Raw genomic sequence first — 25259 nt, forward strand, 5'->3', positions numbered from 1 at the left:
CTCTCACATCCAGTTCTCTGGTCTGGTTCTGGGGGTGCGGGGAGCTAGGGTGGAAGAGAGCAGACAGTGGAGGGCCGAGTGCTCCCGCACCCCAGAGCACTCCTCCCCCAGAGCGCCTCCACTGCAGTGCAGTGCGGCCATGCAGCCAGAGGTTCCCACACTCCCGACCCTCCACCTTCAAGCCACAAAGGCAGCCCGCGTGCCTCGCAGCCTGCCTGGGAGCTGCGGCCGCCCTTTGTCCAGAGTTCTGGCCACTCGCCATCTGGAGCGTGGCTCCAGCCAGGGGATCCAGGGAGCGATCAATGTGCCCCTTCGCACACACCCGGGGGTAAGGGAGGGGGAAGTATGTTGCCTCTCCCCAGTCCCATCTCCACAGCAGGCTCCACTCACGTCCGGGCCCCGGGCCCCCAGCCCTGACTCTGCACTCCTTCCCCTCCCCAACCCCATCTCTGCAGGTCCATGTCCCAGCTCCCACCCTCATCCTCCGTGTGGCCTCAGCAACCTCTCGATGTGCCTATGGGCTCTCCCTGCCTCGTACCTAGTAATAAATGCTCAAAAACGTGGACTCACCACCGTCACCATCATGTCAGCTGTCTCTGAGTTCATGGGACCATGGGCAACATTTAACCTCTATGACCCCCTGGTTGCTACCTGTCAAACAGGGAAGGGATAGTCCCCTCCCTGGGCAGTCCTAAGAAGCCCTTGGAAGTCCTTGTGTGGTGCTTAGTAGATGCTGAAAAACTGAAATTGTTATCCCCATCGAGCACTGCTTGGATCCCCACAGAGAAACCCCAATGCCCTCCCCACCCCTAGACAGACTCAGCAGCCTGTAGACCCTGGCCATCGAGGGCCCCTAGGGGCCTGCCTGGCTGGGGGTGACTCTGAGTGGCAGCCTTGTCCCTTCACACCTGGGGAGATGAGTTGGGCGCCTCCCTGCTGTCCTGGGTGCTCTCTCAGGGGTCACAGCAGGTGGTCCAGGTGGTGATGGAGGGCTGGCCAGGGACTCGCTGGAAGCCACTAGGCAGTAGGAGGGGGCACAGCACTTGCTGCATTTGGATGAGCCCAGGGCGAGGGCCATGGCACAGAACAACCCCGGGGGCACCCATCTCTGCCCTGTGCACAGCCTGGGGTCCTTGTGGTGGCCCTGGATGTGGGGGCACCATTGTGGATAGTGGAATCCCTGCTTTCCCAGAAGACCAGCCTTGTTCCTTACCTGCCCCAGCCTGCCCACGCCCCACATGCCAAGGAGGAAACCCTCCTGTACCTGAGACACTGGGGCTTCATACAGCCCTGTGGACGGCACAACCTGTTAGGGAATCTGGCCCCAGGCAGGGTGGAAGGGCAGTCTGGAGCTGGGCAGAGGCCAGTGGGTATGGCAGTGTCCCCTCCAGACCAGTCCTGCCTGCAGGGCACTGGGAGGTCCGGGGCAGAGTCGCCTGGGGCCAAATGCAAGGCTGGGCAGGAGTGAATGTGTGGCTCTTCTTCAAGCAGTCCTCCTTGTTTATATATGTTTTTAAACTGTGGTGAAACACACGTAACAGTGGAGTACTGTCTCAACCATTTTCAAGTGCACAGCTCAGTGCCGTTGAGCACATTCACATTGTTTATGTCTCCAGAATGGTCTCACCTTCCCAGATCAAAGCTCTGTCCTCATCACTCACTCAATCCCCACACCTTCCCCCTCCCCCGACTCCCATGCTCCTGCTTTGGCCTGTGTGTCTTTGACTCCTCCAGAGACCTCAGAGACGTGGAATCACATAGGATGTGTCCTCCTGTGTCTGGTTTATTTCACTGAGCTTCGTGTCCTAAGGTCCATCCGCGTTGGAACAGGTGTCAGGACCTCCTCCCTGTTTCAGGCCGGACCATATTCTGTCATACAGATGAATCACATTTTGCTTACCCGTTCACCCACTGATGGACACAGGTTGTTTCTGCCTCTTGGCAACTGTGAACATGCTGCCGTGAACATGTTTCAAAGGGTTTCCTTGAGACCCTGCTTTCTATTATTTTGGGTACAGAGCACGAGTGGAATTGCGGGGTCACGTGGTGATTCTGTTTAACTTTGGAGGAACAGCCACACTGTTTTCCACACCACTTGCACCATTTGCCCTCCCAACAAGAAGACCTCCCTGGATACGGGGAGCAGATGCCTCTGGAGCACGCGCCGCCCCCCCCCCCCCACCATGGTGCTCTTGGCTTTGCAGTCAGCCTGGGAGGGGTGGACTTGGGGTGTGGGTTACTTAGAAATGGGTTGTGGTCCTAGATTACCGAATTCTAACATAATCACACCCAGCTAGTGTGTTTGGCCTGAGCCTCCATATCCACAGCAAGGTGCCTCAGTGGTTGTTCCCAGACACCCCACCCCAGACTTAGTGAGCTCTCCAGGATGGCGGCAAGACACGCTCCCCTCTCTCCTCCCCAGCTGCTGGGGGCTGCCGAGGCAAAGGATCTGATCCCCTCCACACCCTGGGCTGCCTCTGCGCTAAGACTGCCAGCCAGGAGCAGCCCTGGGTTCTCCCCCTGCCCCCAAACCCTCCCTCCTCGGCAGCCCCCCCAGGCTGCTGGGCCACTCACCTCAGACGTGTGAGCCGGGAGCCCAGCGACTTTCCCACACTTTGGCCCCATTCACAGTGTTAAGCGGCCCACAAAGGCCAGGCGTGTGCCTCGGAGGCCGCACTGCCATCTGGCCCACACGCGGGGAGGGAGCCAGCGAGCCTTTCATCCGGCCGGGCTGAGATTTAACACCATTCATTTCATATTTCCCACAACTCAAAATTGGATCAAAGCTGCTCCTGTCAGGGGGAGGGGGTGGAGGGAGGGAGGAGGCATCTCCCCCACAGACCACCCGCCACCCTCACCTCCACCCCGGCCCACTGCAGGTGGGCATACAGTTGGGGTGGTGGGGGCCGGACCACTTCTGCTGGCACGTGTCTCCTCTGGGCCAAAAGCTGGCTCAGGGGAGGCAGCCAGGGCAGGGCACACACCCCCAGACAACTGCCCCTCCAAAGCCAGGAGGCAGGGGACAGGTCCCAGCTTGGGTGCTGCTCTCAGTTCTGGGCAGGACTCTGGGGCGCCACTGCCAGCAGCCGGACAGTCAGGCATATGTGGGCTCAGGTGGGGGCTGCAGCCACAGCCCACCCCTTACTCCTGCGTTCCCTTTTCCTGACCAAGCTCCTCCTTGGCACCGGGTGCTGGGTTGGCAGGGTGTGGGAATGGGGACACAGGAGACTCAGCCACTCTGCTCTCCACCCACAGCCTGGCCCCCAGGGAGTCCATAAGCAGGCCAGCTGCCCAGCACAAGCCCTACTTTGGCTGAGCGTCACCAGGTCCCCCTTGTAGCCTGTGGGAGCTGCCAGATGGACTGTGGAGCAAAGCACAGAGCCTCTGTCCTCCGCACACCCACCCCCATTTTGCCCAGGTACCCTCTGCCCTTTGGCATCAACCAGATATGGCCAGATATCTGTGGCAGGGGTCCCCCTGCTCAAAGAGGAGCCCAGGCCCAAGGCAGGAACCTCAGGGTCACCTGCGTCCCACAGCCAACCTGGGCCTGTGTCCCCTTCAGGAGAGGTGCTTCAGGGGAGAAGCAAGTGCCAAAGGGTGAAGGTGGGCTGCCTTCTATCTCGATCCAAAGTCATCTGACATTTCCACCCCCAGAGCCCCTCACCTAATCCATCCCAGGGGTGACCAGGGGCTCTCAGGGCTGTCTTGGGCTGACTCCAAGCCAAGCCTGCCCACTATCTTCCTGCTTCCTAGACAGGGCCCTCTCTGGGTCACCAAAGGCTTCCTGTGCTACGTACTTCTTGAGCAGGTCCACCAAGCAGGCCACTCAAAGCTGCGAGTCCCTGCCAAGACCTTTGTTAGGGCCCTGCGATTCCCAGCCGCACTCAGAGGTGGCTGCTGTCCAGGGAACTGTGCTCCTGGATTTGAACTCCAGCTAATGTGCCCTGATGCCAACTGCTGGCTCCCAGGACTGAAGCCCTGCTCCCCCTTAGACCTTCTTGGATCCTGCCCTGCCCCTAGAAGGCAGGCCCAGCCCCACCCCCTTGCTCAGTCCCTACAGAACGGGATTCCTGGCTGCAGAGAATCAGAGGACAGTGACTATTCTGGGTGGAGGGGTGCTCCAAGCAGCCACTCCCCTAGGACCCAGGGTGGGGCTGGCCCCCAAGTTGTCACTGGCCCTCAGCTGGGCTGACCAGGGACCAGGATCAGCGGTTCCGCTAGTGGGTCTGAGCTGGTACAGCATTTGTGTGAGCTCCAGGCCGGGGCCTCATATCTGCCTCCTGGCACCCCTTCCCCACCACTGGCAAAGTGCTTAAGGACAGCAGACCTTATAGGTGCCCCCAGGGCTGAAATAGGACAGCACGTGGCTGAGGCTTTCCCCCCGTCCCACAGGAGCAGTGACCACACACCTGTAAGGAGCATGCCTGGAGCCACTGTGACGGCCAGCCAGATGGGGGTGGGGTGGGGCCACGCTGGCCACCTGTTGGTTCAGAGCACCCCAGATGCTACAGCCTGATAAGCCTTAGCTCCCCAGAGGAGGGGGCGCAGAAGCTCCTGGAAGGCATCTCAGGGACTCTGGCTCCCTAAAGCTACCCAAAGCCCAGCCTAGGAGGTGCAGCGGCCCATTTTCCAGCTCTTAAGTCACATGTCCCAGGTGACAGCCTGGGGACTTGCCACATATGCCAGTAGGTCTGATGCTGAGAGCCCCCCTTCCACCTGAGCAGAGGGAGGTGGCTGTATCTGCTTCCTCCGTTACCCCTCCCCTGAGGGCAGCAGGTCCCTGCTTGGGAGGGTGTCCATCCCTCTGGAAGCTGCCGCACTTGTACATTCTAGAGCTCTCTCCGTATCTGCGCTCCTGTCCTCTGCAAGCCAGCAGCGCGGAGTCGCTGGGGAGGGGGCTGTAAGCAGAGAGGGGGACTGGGGAGGCGAGGGGCGGGGAGGGCGCCGCTCCTTCCTGCCCCCCGCCCTCGTCCCTGCGGCCTGGGAAAAGGCAGCATATTGAGGCGCGGGGCTCCCAGCATCAGGCCCCGGGATGCTAATGAGGGCGAGCGCGTTCCCACAGCCCGGACATTGTGCCGCGCGGCCCACCTGCTCCTCGGGGAGCGCCCATTGTGCCCGCGCCAATTCACAGGCAATTTAGCGTGCGCTAATGGGCCGGCGCCTTTGTGCGGCCCGCGCCGTCATTGGCCGCGGAGTGTGGGAACGGCCGCGGCACCCGGGCCCCAGGCGCCAGCCCGCCGCCCGCGCCTATATAGGGGCCGGGATCCGCGCCAGCCCGGGACGCGCCAGCTCCGCTCCCTGCCGCCTTGCCACCTCGCCTCTCCCCGCGCCAGGCATGGCTCCCAGCACCGTGGCCGTGGAGCTGCTCAGCCCCAAAGAGAAAAACCGAGTAAGTGCGCGGCCGGTCTGGCGCGCGGTCCCCGCGACCCCTGCGCTGGCGTGGCCCGAGCCCGGCTGACGCCCCCTCCTCCCGCCTGCAGCTGCGAAAACCGGTGGTGGAGAAGATGCGCCGCGACCGCATCAACAGCAGCATCGAGCAGTTGAAGCTGCTGCTGGAGCAGGAGTTCGCGCGCCACCAGCCCAACTCCAAGCTGGAGAAGGCCGACATCCTGGAGATGGCCGTCAGTTACCTGAAACACAGCAAAGGTGAGCCGCCCTGCGTCCAGGAGTCGGGCCGCGCGACCGGCTCACCGCCGCCCCGCGCTCCCTGACCCTTTTCACCGGCGCCCTGCTCATCGCTGCCCACCTCCCTGCGCCCCCAGTCCCGTTGCCCAATCCCCCGCTCCCCGCGCCCCGGCTCACCGCGGTCCCTGCTCACCGCTGTCCCCGGGCCCCGGCCCCCGCTCACCGCGGTCCCCGCTCCCCGCAGCCTTCGCCGCCGCCGCCGCCGGCCCCAAGAGCTTGCACCAGGACTATAGCGAAGGCTACTCGTGGTGCCTGCAGGAGGCCGTGCAGTTCCTGACGCTGCACGCGGCCAGCGATACGCAGATGAAGCTGCTGTACCATTTCCAGCGACCCCCGGCCGCAACCGCTGCGCCCGCCAAGGAGCCCAAGGCGCCCAGCCCCGCGCCTGCGCCTGCCCCGGCCAAGGCCGCCACTGCCGCCGCTGCTCGACAACCCGTCTGTGGCCTCTGGCGGCCTTGGTGACCAGCGAGACCGCAGGCGGCCGCCCAGCCCCGAGGACAAGAGGGCCGGGGCGTTCCTCTGGCAGGGGAAGAGCCTTCCCATCGGCTGTGCGGCCTCAGGCTTGGATGCACCCCTTCTCCGGAAGGCTCTCTCTCTCCAGGCTGGCCGGCCAGCAGGAGAGTCATTCTCAGAGAATGCGTGCAGAGTCCTTGTCATTTAGGACAATCGGGCCCGTCTTCTGCCAAATGTCTGACCCTATGGGGTTGCTCTATGTTTGCATTTCAGCAAGTGACTTCTGGGAAGTCCCCACTGCAGGGGTTCTATGATATTTGTAGATGGCGGGGCTCGGCCAGCCGGCGCCCCGAGCTGTGTGTAGAGGGCTTTCTCAGATCCGGTGCTGCCGGCCGCATTTGCCTTTTGTGAAGGCGGAACTCAAGGTGTATCCTCATAGGAAGGAGAGCGTCAGCCAGGATGGGCGTGGGGCTAGGCAGAGCCAGGCCAAAAGGCCCTACATCTGCTTGGTTGTCTGGTCGGGGCTCACAGTGGGCTGCGTGGGGCGGGTGGGGGTCTCCGCCATGATCCTTAAAGGATTTCTGTGTGGGTGGGTGCACGTGGGCACGACTTTGTACTCAGAATTTGAACTCTCGGTCATGTGGGAACCACAGGGCTGTTCTGGAGACTGATAATAAAATCTGATTGTTCAGCCCTCTCGCGATCTGTCTCTGTGCCGCACACATGTCCTTGGTAGCCACCAGGCAGGCGGGTTGGCAGGGATGCAGAGGAGTAGGCACTATTGTGATATATGCAGCCACAGGTGGGCGCTGTCCTTGCTAATGACCCCCTGGACACCCGAAGAAGGGCTGGGCTCCGGCTGAGGAGGGAGGGAGGAGGGGGAAGCAGAGGAGAAGCAGGGGTGCTAGGAAGCAGGGTTGACCGGCAGGGAGGGAAGAGAAGCTGGGAATGAGGAGTGAGGGGACAAGTAGGTGGGGCCGGAAGTGACTGGGAGTCAGGGAAGCAAGGGAGAGGCAGGCTGGAGGGGAGAGGGTCTCTGAACACCTTGGGTCCCCTTGTGCAGTAAGGGGGCGTGGGGGGGCGCCTGGGTTCCTGCCTTAGACCTCTCACTAGCTCTCTGCAGGTGGGGGTGAGAGTGGAGGCTAAAAGGGACCCCATAGCCTGAAGCACTCTCACCGCAGTCAAAGGGGTTTAGTCGTGCCAAACACGAAAGACATTCCACTCCACGGTCCTCCCCACACATCTGGAGCCCCTGTGTCCCTGGACCAGCCCCTGGGGCACCTTCCTGGCCAGCCCAGAGGTGGCTGGCCTGCCTCCCTGCAGGTTGACCACTCACCAGGGCTGAGACAGGCAGTGCTGGCAACAGGAGGGCCAGCCCTCGCCTCAGAAAGGGCAGCTGTCTATTTTTAGGCAGGCACAGGGTGCTGGTTGAGTCTGCAGAGACCCAGAAGCACCCAGGCCGGCCGGCCCTCCTACCTCCTCAGCACCTCTCTTGGTCCCGCCTTCCAACCCTTTCTGTCCACTCTGGAGGGGAGGTCCACAGCACCCCTTCCAGAGGAGCACAGTGCTGCTCTGCCCTCGGGTCCCTGCTGAGCCCTGGGAGCAGCCCCTCCCACACCCACAAGTTTACTGTTTGTGTGCCAGACACGTGGTTGAACCATCCCTGTGGGTGTGTTTCCAGGCCAGCCTGGTGGCCAGGCCAGCCTGCCAGGCTGCCTCCCTCTCCTGAAGCCCTGCCTGAATCACCCTGGAGCTCTGAGTCTGTGCTGCTCACAGGTCTGTGTTCCAATGGGCCTTGCCAGGCAGCCTGTGGTATGCTCAGACAGAGGCTGAGGTCAAAACCCAAAGTAACTGGCCCAGGAATTTGGCACCGAGGAGGCAGGTGCCAAAGGTACCTGACATACTGTCTGCTTCCAACCCTGGGCTCCTTCGCAAAGCTCCCACTGCCTTTTAGGGGTACACGTCCCTTAAGAGTCTCCAAGCCTTCCAGGGTTTCCAGAGATGGGCCCTGAAGTCTGTCCCCAACACCATCTGGGAGCTTTCTCAGCTTGTTCCCTGCAAACTCCCACAGACTCCATCTTCCACGAGGAAGATGCTTTCCCCTGCACTCTGAGGATCTCGCCATCAAAACACACTTGTCCAGCTGCAAGGGTATCTGCCACCCCGGTGGGGTGGGGGAGGGGGCCCTAGAGAGCAAGGTACCCAACTCTCCCCGTTTGCATGGGATTTTTGGCAGCGACGGGCCTGTGCTCCTAGGGAACCAGTCTGGTGGGGTCACAAGCGCCTTCGCGTGCAGGAGTTGGTCTCTCTGGTGGTCTGCACGTTCCAGGTGCCCTCTTTGCACTAGCTCATATCACACGAGGTCAGCAGCCAGCTAGCTCAGTGAAAGAACAGAGACGACGACAGCCCAGAGGTTTTGCGTTCAGTTGCCTCGCTGTCTTCGCTCTTAAGACCCGCGCCCGCCGGCCTGTGTCCTCCCTCCAGTCTTCACCGCGGCGGCGGCGGCGGCGGAGGGAGGGGCGGGGCCGGCGCGGACGCTCATTAGCATAATCTATGCGCGGGAGGCGTTTAGCAGTCAAATATATGCGCATATATCTCCATGGCTGATGAGGCTGGCCGGGCACTTTCAAAATGGCGGAGTGTGGAGCGAGCGGCAGCGGGAGCAGCGGGGACAGCCTGGACAAGAGCATCACGCTGCCCCCCGACGAGATCTTCCGCAACCTGGAGAACGCCAAGCGCTTCGCCATAGACATAGGTCGCCGCGGGCTGGCACAGGGAGAAGGGCGGCGTGGGCAGGCGTGGGTGCGGGCGGCGGGGCCGGAGGGCCGGGGTGGTGGCAAGGACGAAGGGCGGGGCGCGGGCCGCTGGTGCCGCACGGCCTGTCGGGCCTTGTGGTCTACGACGGCTGGCGCGTACAGCCTTTCGGTCCTTGTAGTCTGTGGGCTGCCGGCGCGCGCGCCCTTGCCGCGGCGACCGGACTGCAGCTCCCAGCAGGCGCCGCGTGGCCGGAGCAGGGCATGCCGGGGCTCGCAGTCCTGAGGGAGAAGCAGCCGGGCGGCCGCCTTGGCACTCCGCCTCGGAGCGGGGGTGGGGTGGGGTTCGGCCGCCGCGCGGGGCGTCTCCCCGCTGGCGGGAGATCGGGGACCCAGTATCTGGGGCCAGGGTTTTGGAGGACTCGACCCCCACGGGGCCCTCTTCCCTCCCCGACGCGCTGACGCCTGCCGGCGATCGATTTCTCAGATGTGGTCGCTGAGGCGCGGAGACCCGGCTGGTCAGTGGCCAGTCCAGGCTTCAGCCTGAGCGCCCGGGACCCCCACGCGCCTGGCCAGGCATGGCCGCTCAGTAAACGCTGGGACTGACCGTGCGATCCTCCCCGGAGGGGTTGGGCCGCCCCGCCCCCCGTCTTTGGGAGTCCCTGGAATCAGGGGCTTGGGTGGAAGGCATCCAGGGAAGTGGGGAGCGCCTTGAGTCCCAACCTGCAAAGCGCGAAGCCGGGCGGAGCCTAGCAGAGGGCGGGCATGGGCAGCTCTGTGAGCGGGAGCTCGTCCTCCTTGGGGGAGACTTGCCAGAACGATGCCCTCGTGGACGCTGGGCTGGAAGACGGTGAGCGGAGGCCCAGCTTGGGGGCTCGATTGAGCGCTACCGCTGTCCTCTGAGCCCTGCTCACTCCGGAGGTGACCCCAATCCACTGGTCCTGTGCTCTGAGCTTCTAAACTTGGTGCTGCTGCTGCCCTAGCTCTGGGAGTTCTGCTCCAGCCAGCTGCACCTAACTGGTTTCTGAAGTGCTCCCAAAAAGTTCCTGGCCACAAGTCTTACCTCGATTGTTTGGTGTGGCCCCAGCTTGTCTCTGCAAAGGGAGGAGTGCCTGCCTGTCCTCCCTAATCAAGGTTCCTTGGCAGACCCAAAGGGATGTTTCCAGTGTTTGTATTTATTTCCTCTCTGAAATCCGCCATTCCCGCCGCCCTCCACCTCCGGTCTGGGTCCTCTGTCTGTTAAGGACATGTTCATTGCTAGTAAGGACTGACTTTTGCTAGTGCAGCTAGCTGCTGAAGGACCACTTGGGGCAGTGGTCCTCAGCCAGGAATCTGCAAAGCCAGAGTGCTTGTCAGTGTTCGGTTTATAAGCAGGCTCCCTCTTTTGTCTCCCCTCCCCAAGCCTCTCCATCCAGGAGGGCTCAGCTGCAGGGTCCTCAGAGAGCCCCTTCCTCTCTGTGGTGGGGCACCCCTGTCTGCTGGTGGAGTCCCTGCTTCAAAAGCCTCAGGGAGGCTTTGTATCAACACATACTTGAAGCTGATTTGACACCAGCTTTTTGTTTTGTTTTAGTTTTGGCTGCACTCAGTCTGTGTTGCTGCACGGACTTGGTCTAGTTGCAGGCTTCTCACTGTGGTGACTTTCCTTGTTGCAGAGCATGGGCTCTGGGGTGCTCAGGCTTCAGGAGTTAGTTGCAGCTCACTGCAGAGGCCCAGCTCAGTCATGGTGGCTCACGGGCTGAGTTGCTCTTTGGCACATGGGGCCTTCCCAGACCAGGGACCGAACCTGTGTCTCCTAGACATGGATTCTTATCCACTGTGCCACCAGGGAAGCTCTGATTCCAGGTTTCTCCTGGGCCGGGGGAAGGTTCCTTGGGTGAAGCGGAAGGGGCCGCAGGGCGAGAATGTGTGCAGCGATGTCCTGCACCTCTGGGTGCCTAGAGAGGAGGGACTGCGCACCCAGGCCCCCAGGGATCTGGATGAACGGGTCTTGGCTCAGGTTCCTCCCATCAGTCAGAGATGCTGTGGGCCCCAAGGTGGGGAGGGTGGGGTGGGCAGGAGGCCTGGAGAGCCCATGGTGTCCACCAGAGAGCACAGTGCTGTGTGGGTGTACCTGGTCACTGCCCTTGTCTGCTGTGGCGTGTGGAGCCAGGGGGAGGACAGGTTGACGTGCAGTCTAATCCCAGGGGACCTGAGAGCAGCCGGGATCTCCTGGTCCCCGCAGGCTCCTGCATGCTGCCCTGTGAGCATATCTGGGCTCAGACAGAGCAAAGGCTGCACCCACACCACTGACCCCTTCTGCTGCTCTCAGCAGGGCTGGGTGACAAGTCTGGGCAGGGCCAGGCTTCTCCCACTTGGTGCACATGATGTGCAGTGCACAGAACCCAGCTAACCACACCCCCCAGGGTCCCCCACAAACCATCACAGTCATGGCTGTGATATGTAGCTGACCTGGAGAACACACCATCTGCAGTTGGATTTCTGTGACCAGAGAGTCTGTTGATAGTAACTTCTGATGAGCTTGTCAGATAGGTCTTCATCCCTTTGCATTTGCCGGTGTGTGCATGATTTTTTTTGGCCACGCCATGTGGCATGTAGTATCTTAGTTCCCCAATCAGGGATCGACTGAACCGGCGGGTGGGGAGCAGTCTTACCCACTGGACCTCCAGGGAGGTCCTGTATTGCCTCTTTTTAGGAAAGGATTTGTTCATAGAGGTGAATCCGGCAACAGGCATTTCAGTGAAAGGTGCTGCGGGCCAAGCTGGGATTGGGGGCAGGGAGGAGGGATAAGGAGGCTTAAAGCCAAGTTCTGTGTCTTAAGCTCATGGCCTCGGGATGGGAGCAAGCCCAGGACAGTGGATTCAGTAACTGGACGTGGGCCCCTCCGTGCCTGATGAGGCTGGCTCACAGGATGTCTCTGGAGGCCCTGTCCACGCTGCCACGTGGGCGGCTCCAACCAGGACAGTGCGCTTGGTCTCAGAAATGGGGCTTTGATTTTTGTTACCTGGAAGAGCCGTGGCCCTCGGGTACAGGGGTGTTTCCAGATGCGTGTTGTGACTTGAGCATTTCCTGTATGCTCCCTTGGTGTTGTGTCACAAAACAACGGTTGTTGATGATTTTAACCTTCCTCTCATGACGAGGGCTTCCTCCTTATTTTTGTCGGGCCTTCTGAGAAGCACAGTTTGTTCTGAAGTCGCTTTGCAGAGCTGAGCCTTTGCCTCTCTCTACTCTGTGTGTGGTTGGCTGCTTTCACAGCCCTGCATCACCTGGAGCCTCCCTGATGCCTCCTCTCTGACTCCAGAAAGGACCACTCTGGGCATCTTTTTAACTTGCCCAAAGGCCTCATCTGCTTCCTGATGTTCCATTCTCGGTCACATGCCAGGGGCGTTAACGAGTCCTGCTGCTGATCTCCCTGGCGACTCCAGGCTTCGGGTGGCTGCTCCCGGGGCCCTTCCTTCCATGTTCCTGGTGAAAACAGTCCCTCCCCAACCTGTCCACTCTGATAAATGCTCCTTTTAGCGCCTCTTCCACCGCTTCTCCATGGACTGTCAAGGGTGTGCTTTTCAGTGAAAACAGTAGATTCATCAACTTTTTCCTTTGGTTCATCCTCATGATCAAAGCTTGAAACCGAATTTTCCTAAACCACCAGCAGTCACTGAGGTCACCCAGAAGCAGCCCTGTCTCTTTGCTCCTCTAGGAGAGACAGACAGTTACCACTTCAGCTGGGCTCTGAGGAAGAACAGACCTTTCTTTTCAAGGAAGGCAAAGGGTTGGGGTCTCATAGTTCACTCCCTTCCTCTGTTTGGTGCCCTGCAGGCTTTTCAAGTTCAAGTAGCACCAAACACCTCGTGGGCAGGACCCAGGTCTGGCAGAGGAGGGCCTGTGGAGGGGCAGCCTCAGGTCCCTTCCAGCCGCTCCTGAATCTGCCGCGTCCGTGTCTCCCCCGCAGGCGGGTCACTGACCAAGCTGGCCTACTACTCCACCGTGCAGCACAAAGTCGCCAAGGTGCGGTCCTTCGACTACTCTGGCAAGGTGAGCTTATGGGAGGGGCCTGGGCAGGCCCTGGCACTGTTGAATGCTCACACCCCTCTGTGCCTCCTAGCTCAGCTCCCCTTCTGCCCCCGCTCATGCCCCTGGCTCCCACATGCGTCAGCACTGCTGTGGGTGCTTGGGGCTGTGTCTCAGCGTTGCCCCCTCCCCAAGGCAATGCACACACGCGGTCCCCCAACTTCTCCCCAGGACACAGAGCAGGACCACGAGCCACCCTATGAGATCTCAGTCCAAGAGGAGGTAACCGCCAGGCTGCACTTTGTAAAGTTTGAAAACACCTACATAGAAGCCTGCCTGGACTTCATTAAAGACCACCTCGTCAACACTGAGACCAAGGTCATCCAGGCGACTGGGGGTGGGGCATACAAGTTCAAAGACCTCATCGAAGAAAAGCTGCAGTTGAAGTAAGTATGGACCTTGGGATGGGGTGCGGTGAGAGCTCAGAGGCTGGTTGGCCTCGGCTCATGGGTCGGGCTCTGAAGTAATGACCACAGTGGCCCAGCTGCTATATACCCCCTCCTCCCTGCTCTGGGGATTCCTGAGACCCCACGACCACAGTGAGACTTTGGGGAGCTGCCAGGGGCCATGGGCCTGAGGTCAGGCTCTGGGCCAGCTGCAGTGGGATTTGGGTGGCCAAACCTCAGGAAGGGAACTGTGCAGGGGAGTGGGGGGGCGAGGGCTGAAAGGGAGGGGAACCCCGAGACCAAGTCTGCCCGCTCCTGTGGTGACATGAGGCTCCCTGGCCCACTGGATGGAGGCTCTGGGGTCCATGGGCACACCAGCTCCAGTGAGCGGGCCCTTCTCTCTCAGGGTTGACAAGGAGGATGTGATGACCTGCCTGATCAAGGGCTGCAACTTTGTGCTGAAGAACATCCCACACGAAGCCTTCGTGTACCAGAAAGACTCCGACCCTGAGTTCCGGTTTCAGACGAACCACCCCAACATCTTCCCATATCTCCTGGTCAACATCGGCTCAGGGGTCTCTATCGTGAAGGTGTGGCCTGGCTTGTGGAAGAGGGCGGGGCTTCCACAGTGGCGTGTCGAGCCCTGGCTATGTGTCAGAGCTGTGCTAGGCATAGGGACACGGGCACACTTGGGCCTGGCTCTGGTGTTCATGGGCCACAGGCAGAGTGCTGGACACCAGCTGGCTGTGGGAGGTAGCATCTCTACTCCCACCATGAGCACCTGCCAAGCGTCCCCAGACTTGGCCTCCAAGAGGGCTGTAACACGGGTAGGGGATACCCCGAGTCGCCACATCTGCTGGCCGCAGGACCTGCTGGCCGCAGGACCTGCTGGCCGGTGGCTGGGGGCCTGCTTGCTGATGCATCTGCCCTTGTTCTGCTCCAGGTGGAGACAGAGGACAGGTTCGAGTGGATTGGCGGCAGCTCCATCGGGGGCGGCACCTTCTGGGGGCTTGGGGCTCTGCTCACCAAGACAAAGGTATTTTGGCTACTAGGGTTGGATGCTTCTGGCTCCAGTTCCCTCCAGAAAGGGAAGGCTGTGGGGTTGGGGCTTGTGCTTGGCGGGGGTTGTGTGCAAGTGGCTCTCCCCTTGGTCTCTTCCTGTTACTTAGCCTCAGGAGGATGGGCATCTGAATGGCCAGAGCATCACCCGGCTGGGTGCTCCAAAGAGGATGCCCACCTCCCCCTGCCCCGCGCCCCCACGGCCATGTCTTGAGATGGCCCCGGTTGGCGGCTGGCATCCTTCACGTGCTGTGGGGCTGGCTGGGGAGCTCCGCCAGCTCGCGGTCCCTGACAGCCCCATCTGCTCTGTCCCCCAGAAGTTTGATGAGCTGCTGCAGCTGGCCTCCAGAGGCCAGCACACGAATGTGGACATGCTGGTTCAGGACATCTATGGAGGGGCCCACGAGACCCTGGGGCTAAGCGGCAACCTCATCGCCAGCAGCTTCGGGAAGTCTGCCACTGCGGACCAAGGTACTGGCCCTGCGCCTGCTCTCGCTCACCGCGGTGCACAGCGCCCACCCGGCTGCCTGCCCAGCGCACTGCTTCCGTCCCCCAGAGTTCTCCAAGGAGGACATGGCCAAGAGCCTGCTGCACATGATCAGCAATGACATCGGGCAGCTCGCCTGCCTCTACGCCAGGCTCCACTGCCTGGACCGCGTGTACTTTGGCGGCTTTTTCATCCGCGGCCATCCGGTCACCATGCGCACCATCACCTACAGCATCAACTTCTTCTCCAAGGTAACAAGCTGCACTGCCTTCCTGGCCCTGCCCGCCCTCAGCCCAGCCTCCCCTCTACCGTGTCTCTAAAACTAGCAGGCCTGAGGGGAGGGGGCAGCGAGGCAGGACCAGAAACTGAGTGCCCCAGACACCAGCCCGCAGCCCCTTCCCACCCTCTAGCTTTGGGTGTCCTGTGTTTGGGGCGCCGTGGCTGTCCCTGAGTTTGGCGTGTTGCTAAGGGTGAGGTCCAGGGACTGCCTCTCACAGAGCTCTGGGTGAGCTTTGAGGCTGGGGTGCTGCGGGGGCGTGTCGTACCTGGTGGGCACAGGAAACTGGGTGGCTATCTGTTTTTGTGGAAGACGCTCCACATGCTCTAGGTGGTAGGCTTTTAAACTCCATGTGTGCGTACAGTCCCGGGGGCCAGTGCACTGTGGGCAGGCTTCACCGTGTTGGGAGGGAGGCCTCCTGCCTCAGGTGGATGTGTGTTCTTGGGCCAAGTGCTGTGTGTGTGAGGCTGGCTTCAGGGCTGTTTCTGTGGCAGGGGGAGGTCCAGGCACTGTTCCTGAGGCACGAAGGCTACCTGGGCGCCATCGGAGCCTTCCTCAAAGGAGCCGAGCAAGACAGTGAGTGCAGCCCGGCTATGGGTCCTGGCCCGTGTCCAGCAATGCCAGAAGGGGAGGTTTCAGGGAGGCTGTGAGTGGGATGTGGGGGCTTCATGGGCCCCTCCCAGCAGTGGCAGGAACTTTTCCTGTGATCGCTGAGGAGCCAGTGGAAACCAACTCACATGGGTGCCATGTAATCAGCCCACAGGATCCTCGTGCATGGCGGGCTTCATGCAGAGGCTCCACACACGTGACGTTGGCCCTCCTGCACCCTTTGGCCCCTTGCCACCATCTCTCCAGCTGTTGAGATGTGCTTCTGGTCTGTCCTCTTTGAAGGACACGTGAAGGAGTCGCAGGTGTGATTCTGTCCCCAGAAGCGCAAGGCAGGCTTCTTTGGGATCAACACCGATCAGAGTGGCATGGGCTGACCTCACCGTGTCCTTGAGTCCAGTTTCTTACGTGAGATGAGATAAACCAGGGAGGCCTTTCAGAAGCTTGGAAAGGTCTCAGTGATTATCTTGCCAGGTCTCTGAGCCCATGAGAAATAGCACAGCAGAACAGCCTGGCACCAGGGAGACCTTCAGTGGCTGGTCCTCCAGATGTGGCCCAGCCATCCCCGGCTTGTAGCTTGCCGAGCTGCTCGCCCCCTGACGTTGGGTCTCTTGTCCTGCAGACCCAAACCAGTACAGCTGGGGAGAAAACTACGCCGGCAGCTCCGGGCTCATGAGCTCATCGCCCGAGCTCTGCCCCACCCAGAGGGCAAGGAGCGGCACTGTGAGTACGGAGTCAGGGGCCTTGGGTCCCACGTGCGCCACCTCTGTGGACTCTCTGTGGTCCCCCAAGAGAGGCCCTGTGTTGCTGCAGCCAGGCTCAATCCTGCCCCTTCCTGGTGCAGGCCGGTCTCAAACCACATACTCTGGGGGTTGAAGAGTGATGTTTGTACCTGCAGCTGACTTTCCTCCTTCCTTCTATAACATCTCAGCTTTTACAGACATTTAGCTGGAGCCCCAGAGCCATGCAGTCCTTCCCGTGTCTGCAGAACAAAGATAAAGTTTAGGGAGGCTGGGGATCTCTCTCCAGAGCTCTGGCCCATTTACAGCACAATCAAGTGAAAACCCAGTGGGACCCCTTCTCTTAAGTCATGTTCTCTGCACGACAGCTCCCCGGCAGTCCCTGGCGTGCAGAGCTTGCTGTCCTTGGGAAATACTGCCTGTTGCTCAGTCTCCCCTTGGGCTGAGGAGGCCTGTGAAGCTGATGTGGAGTGGGGCTTTAAGGTGGGACTGGGCAGTCTCACATGACCCACCCTGGCCCAGGGCACTGTTTGAACGCTGTTGCTGGCTTGTTGACAGCACATCCCAAATAGCCCAGGAGCGGCTGTGAGAACCACATGGGGCAGGAGGACAGGCCAAGCCTGCAGGAGCCGGGTCTGGGCCTGCGGGTCGGGGCGCCTCCTTCAGGACAAGCCTGTGGGCTGTTTGGAGGAAAGACTGCTTTTCATTTGTGGATGTAGTTTCTAAAAAGTTGGCATAAACATGGTGAGAATGTGCATCATCCATGTATCTCTCCTGGGGGAGCCCCCGACATGTGGCAGCCCTGGTTCCCAGGCGAGGCCCATGCTCCACGCTGCGTCCTTTACACCCAGCCCAGCCATGCAGGGTAGCTGGGTCCTTTCTGAGTGCAGGTGCCTAGGGCAGGGGTGGTGAGGCCCAGGCCTGGTCAGTGCTGTGACTGATTTTCAGAGGAAGGCCCAACATCCTCCAGGCCCCGTTTCTGATTCTCGGAGGGCAGGCAATGCAGATCCCTGCTCTACAGGTTGCAAAACTAAATGGGCAGGTGGGAAGGCTAGAAACCCTTCAGCCAGCCCTAACGTGCGCACAGTTACCCTCTAGGACCTGCGCCCATCTGGTGTGCTGGGCTCCCTGCAGCCTTTCGGGTGGGTGTGGGGATCCCCACTGTGTCCTAGAGATGCTTCTCTGAGTATCGTGGCCTAGATGAGGTCCAGCTCAGATCTGAGCTCCCACCCATCAGGGAGGTGGGGGAGCCCTTGCAGGCCGGCCCAGCTGGAGACCGCCACCTTTGACCCCCTTGGGAACACGGCAGCTTTCACTCTGCTGAACACACGTTCAGGGGCATCCTCGAAACCAGTCCTTCCCTCATGGGGTGGATCTTCTCATCCCGACCATCCCTGGCTCCAAGCACACCTGCTGCCCCAACCCACTAGTGGGCCCGTCAGAAGCACTCCTAGGGGGGCAGTTCCCTGGAGGGTTGTGGGGGCACCTGGCGGGCGAGCCCGAGCTCGCTCCTGTGGCCTTGGAATGGCTGCCCACCCCAGTTCTCATCTGAGGTCAGGGCCGAGTACATGGAACCCTTTATTCCCATGACACTGGCGTCAGCCTCGAGTGTCCAGGCCCTCTCAGCGTGGTGGGAGCAGTGGCTTGGCACTGGGACCTCAGGAGGGGCAGTGTGTCCTTGCTGGAGAACTGGCTCTGGGCAGGAGCTGCAGGACGGGCCCCCTGGGCAGGGAGTGAGGATGGTGGCAGTGGCACCCCCAGTAGGAAAGGTGAGGACCAGGCAGGTGGCTGTGTGCACAGGGTCCCGAGCTTAGAGCACAGCACACAGGGTGCAGCAGGAGAACAGAGGGTGTCCAGGAGGTCAGGGCGTCAGGCTCAGGCCCGACAAGTGGAGGGGACACCCACCTGAGAGAGGACGTGAGGGGCCCAGAGATGGGGGAAATGGGGCTGTCCACTTACCATGGGACAGCTTCCCTTTGTGCAGAGAAGCCGGTTCTTGAACTTGCAGGAGCGGGTTTTGATTTTTCTGAAAAGACATGGCTGACGGACCTACATGCTTCTCATCCTTCCAGTTCGACTTGCTGGAAATGGATCGGTTGGAGAGGCCACTGGTCAACCTGCCTCTCCTTCTGGACCCATCCTCCTATGTACCCGACACAGTTGACCTCACGGATGACGCCCTGGCCCGCAAGTACTGGCTCACCTGCTTTGAGGAGGCCCTGGACGGGGTGAGGATCAGAGCTGGTGGGGTAGGGGTGGGGTGAGGGATGGGGACAGAGCTGGACGTCCCCCCAGGAGTAAGACACCCAACCGTCAGGAAAGGTGACTGTGGGCCTTTGAACACGGCCATCTCTGAATGCCTCGGGTTCCCAAGGGGTCACTAGAGGCATGGTGAAGGACAGGGACTTTTCCAGGAGATGTTTATTTGCAGCATTGTTTATAGTTCAGAAATGTGGCTCTCCGTCGTATCTGGTTGGGACATGGTGTCAGCGAAGCTCATCCTCACGGGCTCGCCTGGCAACCCGTGTTTCCTGAGAAGGCTGGCGGGTTGCAGAGGCACAGGAGCAGCAGGAGCCGGCCCCGGGACTCAGGCTAGTCACGTCTCAAGGCCACAGAGCCCCCTAGGAGCACCTCCTCCATGGAGCCCCTGAGAGAGGCCCATGGGATCTGTCCTCAGAGTGAGGGTCCCGCCCTGCCCACACGGACTCTGAGGATGGTCCAGAATTGCCTGTCCCCTTGGCCAGATGGGAGCTGGTGGCCAGTGGGCCCCGGGGATCATATCGGAGGACATGAACATGAGCTTTGGGTCAGGGCAGTGGCGACCCCGTTTCCAAATGGCAGGGGAAGCCCCCAGTGGCTGCCATGGCAGGCGGGTGAGCCTGCCATCCATGGGCTTGGGGCTGCCCTAAGCACCGCTGGCCACCCTGTCCTTGATAGGTCGTAAAACGTGCTGTGGCAAGCCAACCGGGCTCTGTGGACGCAGCCGAGAGGGCCGAGAAGTTCCGGCAGAAGTACTGGAACAAGCTGCAGACGCTGCGGCACCAGCCCTTGTGAGTGGCCCCTGCACCCACCCAGGCCAGGTTCCGGAAGCTGGGTGCCCTTCCCCCACGCTTGGGGGCCCTAAGCACAGCCCGGTGCCTACTCAGCCTCACCACCCACTGGCTTCCTGGGCTTCTCCTATTGGTATCTGACACCTTGAGGACATCTCTGGAGGTGGAGGGCGCAATGGGCAGGTACTTGGCTGTCCAGCCCACTGAGCCACTTTCCACCTGGCTCTGTCCCCAGCGCTTATGGGACCCTGACTGTGCGCAGCCTCCTGGACACGAGAGAGCACTGTCTGAACGAGTTTAACTTCCCAGACCCCTATTCCAAGGTAAGCACTGCCTTCTCGTGGGTGAGCGGGTGCATGCTTATGGGGAGGTGCGGGGTCCTGGCAACAGGCTGTACCCTAGAGTCGCCCTGGTGAGGCCTCATCCCCTAGAAGCCCTGGGCAGCCTGTCAGCAGCATCAACTGTGGATCGATCGCAGGCAGCATGGTGACTACCTCAGCAGAGCAGAGTCGCGGGTCTGACGAGCAGCTGGTATGGCTGTGGGTGATGGCGCCTCCTGAGGTCGGCCTGGACGCTCAGAATTGGTGCCTGAGGATGTCTGTTCTGCTGACAGGCCTTCCAGGGCATGGTGGGCGGCCTGGAGGCACCTCCTTGGGCTCTTTGACCAGGAGGCCACATGCCCAGGAGCAGTGGGAGGGGTCAAGGGCCAGCATGACACACAGGCTTCTGCCCACCACCCTCCCCAGCACACAGGGGTCTGGGACGGGATCTGTGTGCTGAGGGTTTCATGGTCAGATCAGCAGTGCCCATGAGGATCTGGGCCCCCGCCCTGGCTCTTCTCTGCTCTGCCCTGCCCTTGGCCATGGCACAGTCACCCCTGGGCCCCAGCCCTCAGGGTGCAGTTGAAACCTGCACCGACACCAGCGCCCCTGGCTCTCCCACCCCCACTGCCGTGCGTCAGTGCCATTTTTAAACTGACGTGGCCTGGGTTTGTTTGGTCTCCTGTGATGACGGCACTTGGGGTCTCCTGTCCCCTAGGGAGCAGGCCCACGGTTGGTGGTATTCCTGCAGGTCCCAGCAAGGTGCTGGGGGCTGGGGGAGGCTGGCCCGTGTCTTCACATGTGTCTCCCCGCAGGTGAAGCAGAAGGACAACGGTGTGGCGCTGAAGTGTTTCCAGAGGGTGGTCAGTGCCCTGGACGCACTGGACTGGGAGGAGAGGCAGCTGGCCTTGGTGAAGGGGCTGCTGGCTGGCAACGTCTTTGACTGGGGTGCAAAAGCCGTCTCTGAGTAGGTGCCTCCCCGCCCCTGGCCTGTCCCGCCCCCTCTTTCCAGCTCAGGCTCAGAGCCGCAACCCCTTGGCCACATGTGGCCCTGGGTGGCCCCAACCCCTGCCTCAGCTGGCTCAGCTTGGCCCACCAGCAGTGGGTCTCAGCAGATGGGGTACAGCTCAGGCCCTGCTGGACACCTGTGGCCTCAGGAGTGGACGGGACAGGCACGGGGGTCAGCCTTCCCATCCATAGGAGAGCAGGCGTGTGAGTTTTTTCAGTGGGAAACTCCACGTTTATGGTGGCCATGTAGAGTAGATGGAGGTGGTACCGGGTGTGTGGAGGAAGCATGTCCCTCACCAAGTTCAGCAGCCCTGGGTCACGGGGTGCGCCTCCCAGGACCCCCATCCCCCGTTCAGTGCCTTCCCTGGGCTCACCTCCGTCTCCACAGAAGCGGCACTGCCATGCAGGGGCCTCACCCGGTCCAACCCTGGGTGCTTCTGGACCCGGGCTCCTCGGAGAGCCGCCACCTCCCTTCCTGCCCACATACCTGCCACCCCTTGGGCGAGGCTGGTGGCCGGCACTGCCCAGGGCCTGGCCTATGGCCGCAGCACGGAGGCTCCTGTACACCTCCCCCTCCCCGGTGGACGCGGCAGCAGTGATGGTGACCGTGCGCTCGTCCAGCTCGGGGCCTCAGGCAGCCAGCGCTGAGGTCGGGGCTGAGGTCAGGGAAGCTGATGTCGGGGGTGTGAGAGCCAGGGCTGAGTTCAGGGTCTAAGATCAGGAAGCTGAGGTCTGGGGCCTAAGGTCAGGGCCTAAGGTCAGGGAGCTTAGGTCAGGGAGCTGAGGTCGGAGCTAAGATCAGGGAGCGGAGCTGAGGTCAGAGGCTACGGTCAGGGAGCTGAGACTGGGGGCTGAGGTCAGGGCTAAGCTAAGGTCTGGACTTTGGGTGACTGTTTGTGTCTTCCTCCCCGTGCAGTGTCCTTGAGTCTGACCCGCAGTTTGGGTTCGAGGAGGCAAAAAAGAAGCTGCAAGGTAGGGGCACCCAGGGCTTGCCTCTGGTCTGGAGACTCGGGGGAGAGTAGCGGGGGCCACGTGTCCCAACCAAGCCGGGGGCAGGTGAGAAACGGGCAGTGGGTGACCTCGTCCCTGTTCCCACAGAGCGGCCCTGGCTCGTGGACTCCTACAGCAAATGGCTGCAGAGACTGAAGGTACACAGCCGCCACACCTCTGTCCTGTGCCCTCGGGGCCTGGGGGCAGGGGGCTGAGCGGGGTTCCTAGGACGGGCGGCAGTGCAGGGGATGGACGCACAGCTGCCCAGGGGGGACCCGGGGTAAGCCAAGGGCTCACCAGTCTCCCCCGCCCCCAAGCTGGGAGTACAGGGTGACTTCCCTGCTCCGAGCCTGACTCCCACAGGACAGACATCAGGCCGCTGGCCTCAGCTCAGAGGTCCTTCAGGCCAGCTGTTCTGGAAGAGGCCGGGGCTGCCCCATACCCCCGGCGCTGGCAAACCTGGCAGCCCTTGCCCAGCTGTGGGGAGTGGACTGTGGAGGTGTCTGGAACGCTTGGACGCGCCTGTTCCCAACTGAACGTCCTGGTTTTGTCTTACAGGGGCCCCCTCACAAATGTGCCTTAATTTTCGCAGATAACAGTGGAGTAGACGTCATTTTGGGAGTCTTCCCCTTTGTCAGGGAGCTTCTCTCTAGAGGGACGGAGGTGAGTGTAGGGGCCACACGGCAGGACCCTTGCCCCACGCGCCTGCGCCCGGTGGGGTTGGCGTTGCCCTGGGCTCCTCCGTGCGCAGGTAGGTGCCAGGGAGGCCGCGGCAGGGCGGGAGGAGAGGAAGACACCCCACGTGTCGGGTTCCAGGGCTTATGTCAGCCTGACCTTGGTCAGCCTGACATGAGAGCTGTCCAGGCCGTGAGAGGTCGCCAGAAGCCATGCTCTTGGCCAGCAGCGCCCCCGGGGTGGAGGGGTGCGGGGCGGGCAGGTGAGCCCAGGCTGGCCTGGCACCATCATGGTTGCTAAAGAGCTGGGCATCCTGCCACAGGTCATCCTGGCGTGCAACTCAGGACCCGCCTTGAACGACGTGACCTATAGCGAATCCCTCATTGTGGCCGAGCGCATTGCAGCCATGGACCCCGTCATCCAGTAAGTTGTGTGGGAGGCTGGGCCCGGCACCCTGAGGGGGCAGGGGCAGGGGCGCGGGGGGGCAGCTTCCTGGGGTGTCACCTCACAGTGCCGACCCCTATGCTCGGCAGCTCGGCGCTCAGAGAAGAGAGGCTCCTGCTGGTGCAGACAGGCTCCAGCTCCCCATGCCTGGACCTCAGGTAGGTAGCCCTCCACTCCCAGGCCTCCTGGGCCCCCTGGGCGAGGCAGAAGTCAGCAGGGCCGGCCGCAGCCCTGTGGCAGGGGACCTGCGAGGGTGGGTGGAGGGAGCAGGGGCCCTTTGTCCCCCTGTAAGTGGCGGGGCCATCTCCCCACCGGGGGTAGTTGCTCTCAGATAATCAGTTCATGGCTATAGAGCTCTCCATCCAGGGCTCCTAGAAGGTGGCGCCACCCATGTAAAGGCAACATGGGACTCTGGGTGTCAGCCTCTCCGTCTCTTCTTGTGACACCTCTCTGGTGTCGACTTCATCCCTCCCTGGGTGGGGGGGACAGTAAAACCCCATGCAAATAGAAAAGCATCACGAAGGCCCAGTTTTCAGGACAAGCCGCCTTGTAGAAATGAGCACAGCTGCCGCAAGTCCCCGAGGCCTTGATCCCCAGGTCTTGGGAGGGCGGCTGCCTGGCTGGTTGTCTGGGGAGCAGGCTGGACTCAGGGCCCACAAAGTTGGTGAGCTCAGGGTCACTGCCTTTGGCAGGAGGCGGGGTGTGACTCAGTGCAGGGCTCGAGGCCCCTGCCTGCACCTCCCTCACTGCCTCCTTCCTCCCCAAAGCCGCCTGGACAAGGGGCTGGCCGTGCTGGTGCGGGAGCGTGGTGCCGACCTGGTGGTCATTGAGGGCATGGGCCGTGCCGTCCATACCAACTACCATGCGGCGCTGTGCTGCGAGAGCCTGAAGCTGGCTGTCATCAAGAACTCCTGGCTGGCTGAGCGGCTGGGCGGCCAGCTCTTCAGTGTCATCTTCAAGTATGAGGTCCCAGCTGAGTGAGGCACGGCCCCCGGGCTACTCTGCTGGTCACGCGTCAGGAATGTATTTCGACTGCAACAGGGAACCGTGTTCAAATCAAAATATTTATATTGTGCTTCAGTGACTCGGAGCCGGGTGCGCCGGGGTGGGCCCAGTGCTCATGGCCTTGGGCTCAGTGTTCCTTTAATGCTGCCGTGTTCGTGGTGGGAGACACAACTTTTGTCCCATGAGACATTCGTATTGGAATCTATTTAACTGTTAAATAATCTTTTATATATATATACATATATATATATAAATATATATACATATCCGCCTCTGACAGGATGCCGAGGTCGGGGCGCAGCAAATAGAGTTTCCAGAGTGAGAATGGAGCGCCTCTGCCTTTGCTGTTTCCTGTGACGGGGGCCTGTCTACCCTCCTGGGAAGCCCGGCAGTGGGGTCTCTCCCTAGGTGGCCTCCAGAGTGTCTGGAGAAGACCTCCCCCGACGCCTGCCCTCCATGGCCCCAGGGACAGGCTGGGCTCTGAGCAGCTCTCCTGACTCAAGAGTCTGCTGAGAGGACGCCCTGGCTTCGAGGACCCTCGAGGGCCCTTGGGCTTAGTGATGGGTCTGTTCTCCTGCTCAGAGCACCTCTGACCACGTGGGCGTCCAGGCTCAGAGCCCTGCCCAGCTCTGAAGGTTACTCCTCTCCCTCCGGACCCGTCCCTCAGGCTGCGCCGGACATGAGCTGCAGATGTTGGGTCGCTGCAGAAGTGGATGTGCAGGAGCTGTGAGGCTGCCTGCGTGTGCCAGGGTCTCGGGAGTGAGGAGTTACGTGAGGCCCTGCCACCACGGCTCCAGCCTCAGAACAGCCCTCTGCACTGGGAAGGACCAACGGCCCAGCACCCGGGGCCGCTGGAGAACCCAGCAACATGAGGACAAGCCGGCTGAGGAAGGCCAGCAAGGCTGTCCCTGCAGGGACCGGGGCCTGGCCCTCTTTCCCCAAGACCCCCACACACCTGTGCTGCCGGGCCTGGGGAGCCAGGGCCCTGTACCCCATTCCAGGAGCCTCAGCTCGGTGGTCTGGGACCTACACCGAACCCCAAGGTGTGCGACATGTCTTGCACCTCAGCAGCCACCCCGGGTGACCTGAGTACTGGCCCTGCTCCTGGGTGGATCTCAGAGCTCTTACTGGGCCAGCAGAGAAGGGCCGGCTTTCCTGTGAGTGGCCGCCAGGGGGAGCAGAGGGCCCAGCCAGGCCTGCTCACTGTGTGGTCCCTGACTGAGAGGCCCTTTCCTCCAGGGCTCCCCCACCTCCAC

General features: G+C 61.4%; 2 protein-coding genes across 2 annotated transcripts; both read left to right on the top strand.

Moving 5' to 3' along the window:
* Positions 1–5279: 5279 nt before the first annotated feature.
* On the top strand, positions 5280–6839 carry HES5 (hes family bHLH transcription factor 5). The gene is made up of 3 exons (NM_001105467.1): positions 5280–5389; positions 5481–5646; positions 5870–6839. The coding sequence occupies exons 1-3, from the start codon at positions 5336–5338 to the stop codon at positions 6145–6147; spliced, it is 498 nt and encodes a 165-aa protein (NP_001098937.1). The 5' UTR covers positions 5280–5335; the 3' UTR covers positions 6148–6839.
* Positions 6840–8760: 1921 nt separating this feature from the next.
* Positions 8761–24325, top strand: PANK4 (pantothenate kinase 4 (inactive)). Its single transcript, NM_001083429.2, is given in 19 exon segments — positions 8761–8893; positions 12838–12920; positions 13128–13342; positions 13749–13932; positions 14286–14378; positions 14719–14872; positions 14958–15139; positions 15660–15741; positions 16394–16494; positions 18584–18739; positions 19449–19561; positions 19797–19884; positions 20697–20848; positions 21806–21861; positions 21988–22037; positions 22438–22542; positions 22877–22977; positions 23088–23156; positions 23766–24325. Coding segments are annotated over 19 exon segments (2322 nt in total). The 5' UTR covers positions 8761–8769; the 3' UTR covers positions 23980–24325.
* The last annotated feature ends 934 nt before the right edge of the window (positions 24326–25259 follow it).

This window comes from Bos taurus, chromosome 16, assembly GCF_002263795.3.
Source record: "Bos taurus isolate L1 Dominette 01449 registration number 42190680 breed Hereford chromosome 16, ARS-UCD2.0, whole genome shotgun sequence".
NCBI lineage: Eukaryota > Metazoa > Chordata > Mammalia > Artiodactyla > Bovidae > Bos > Bos taurus.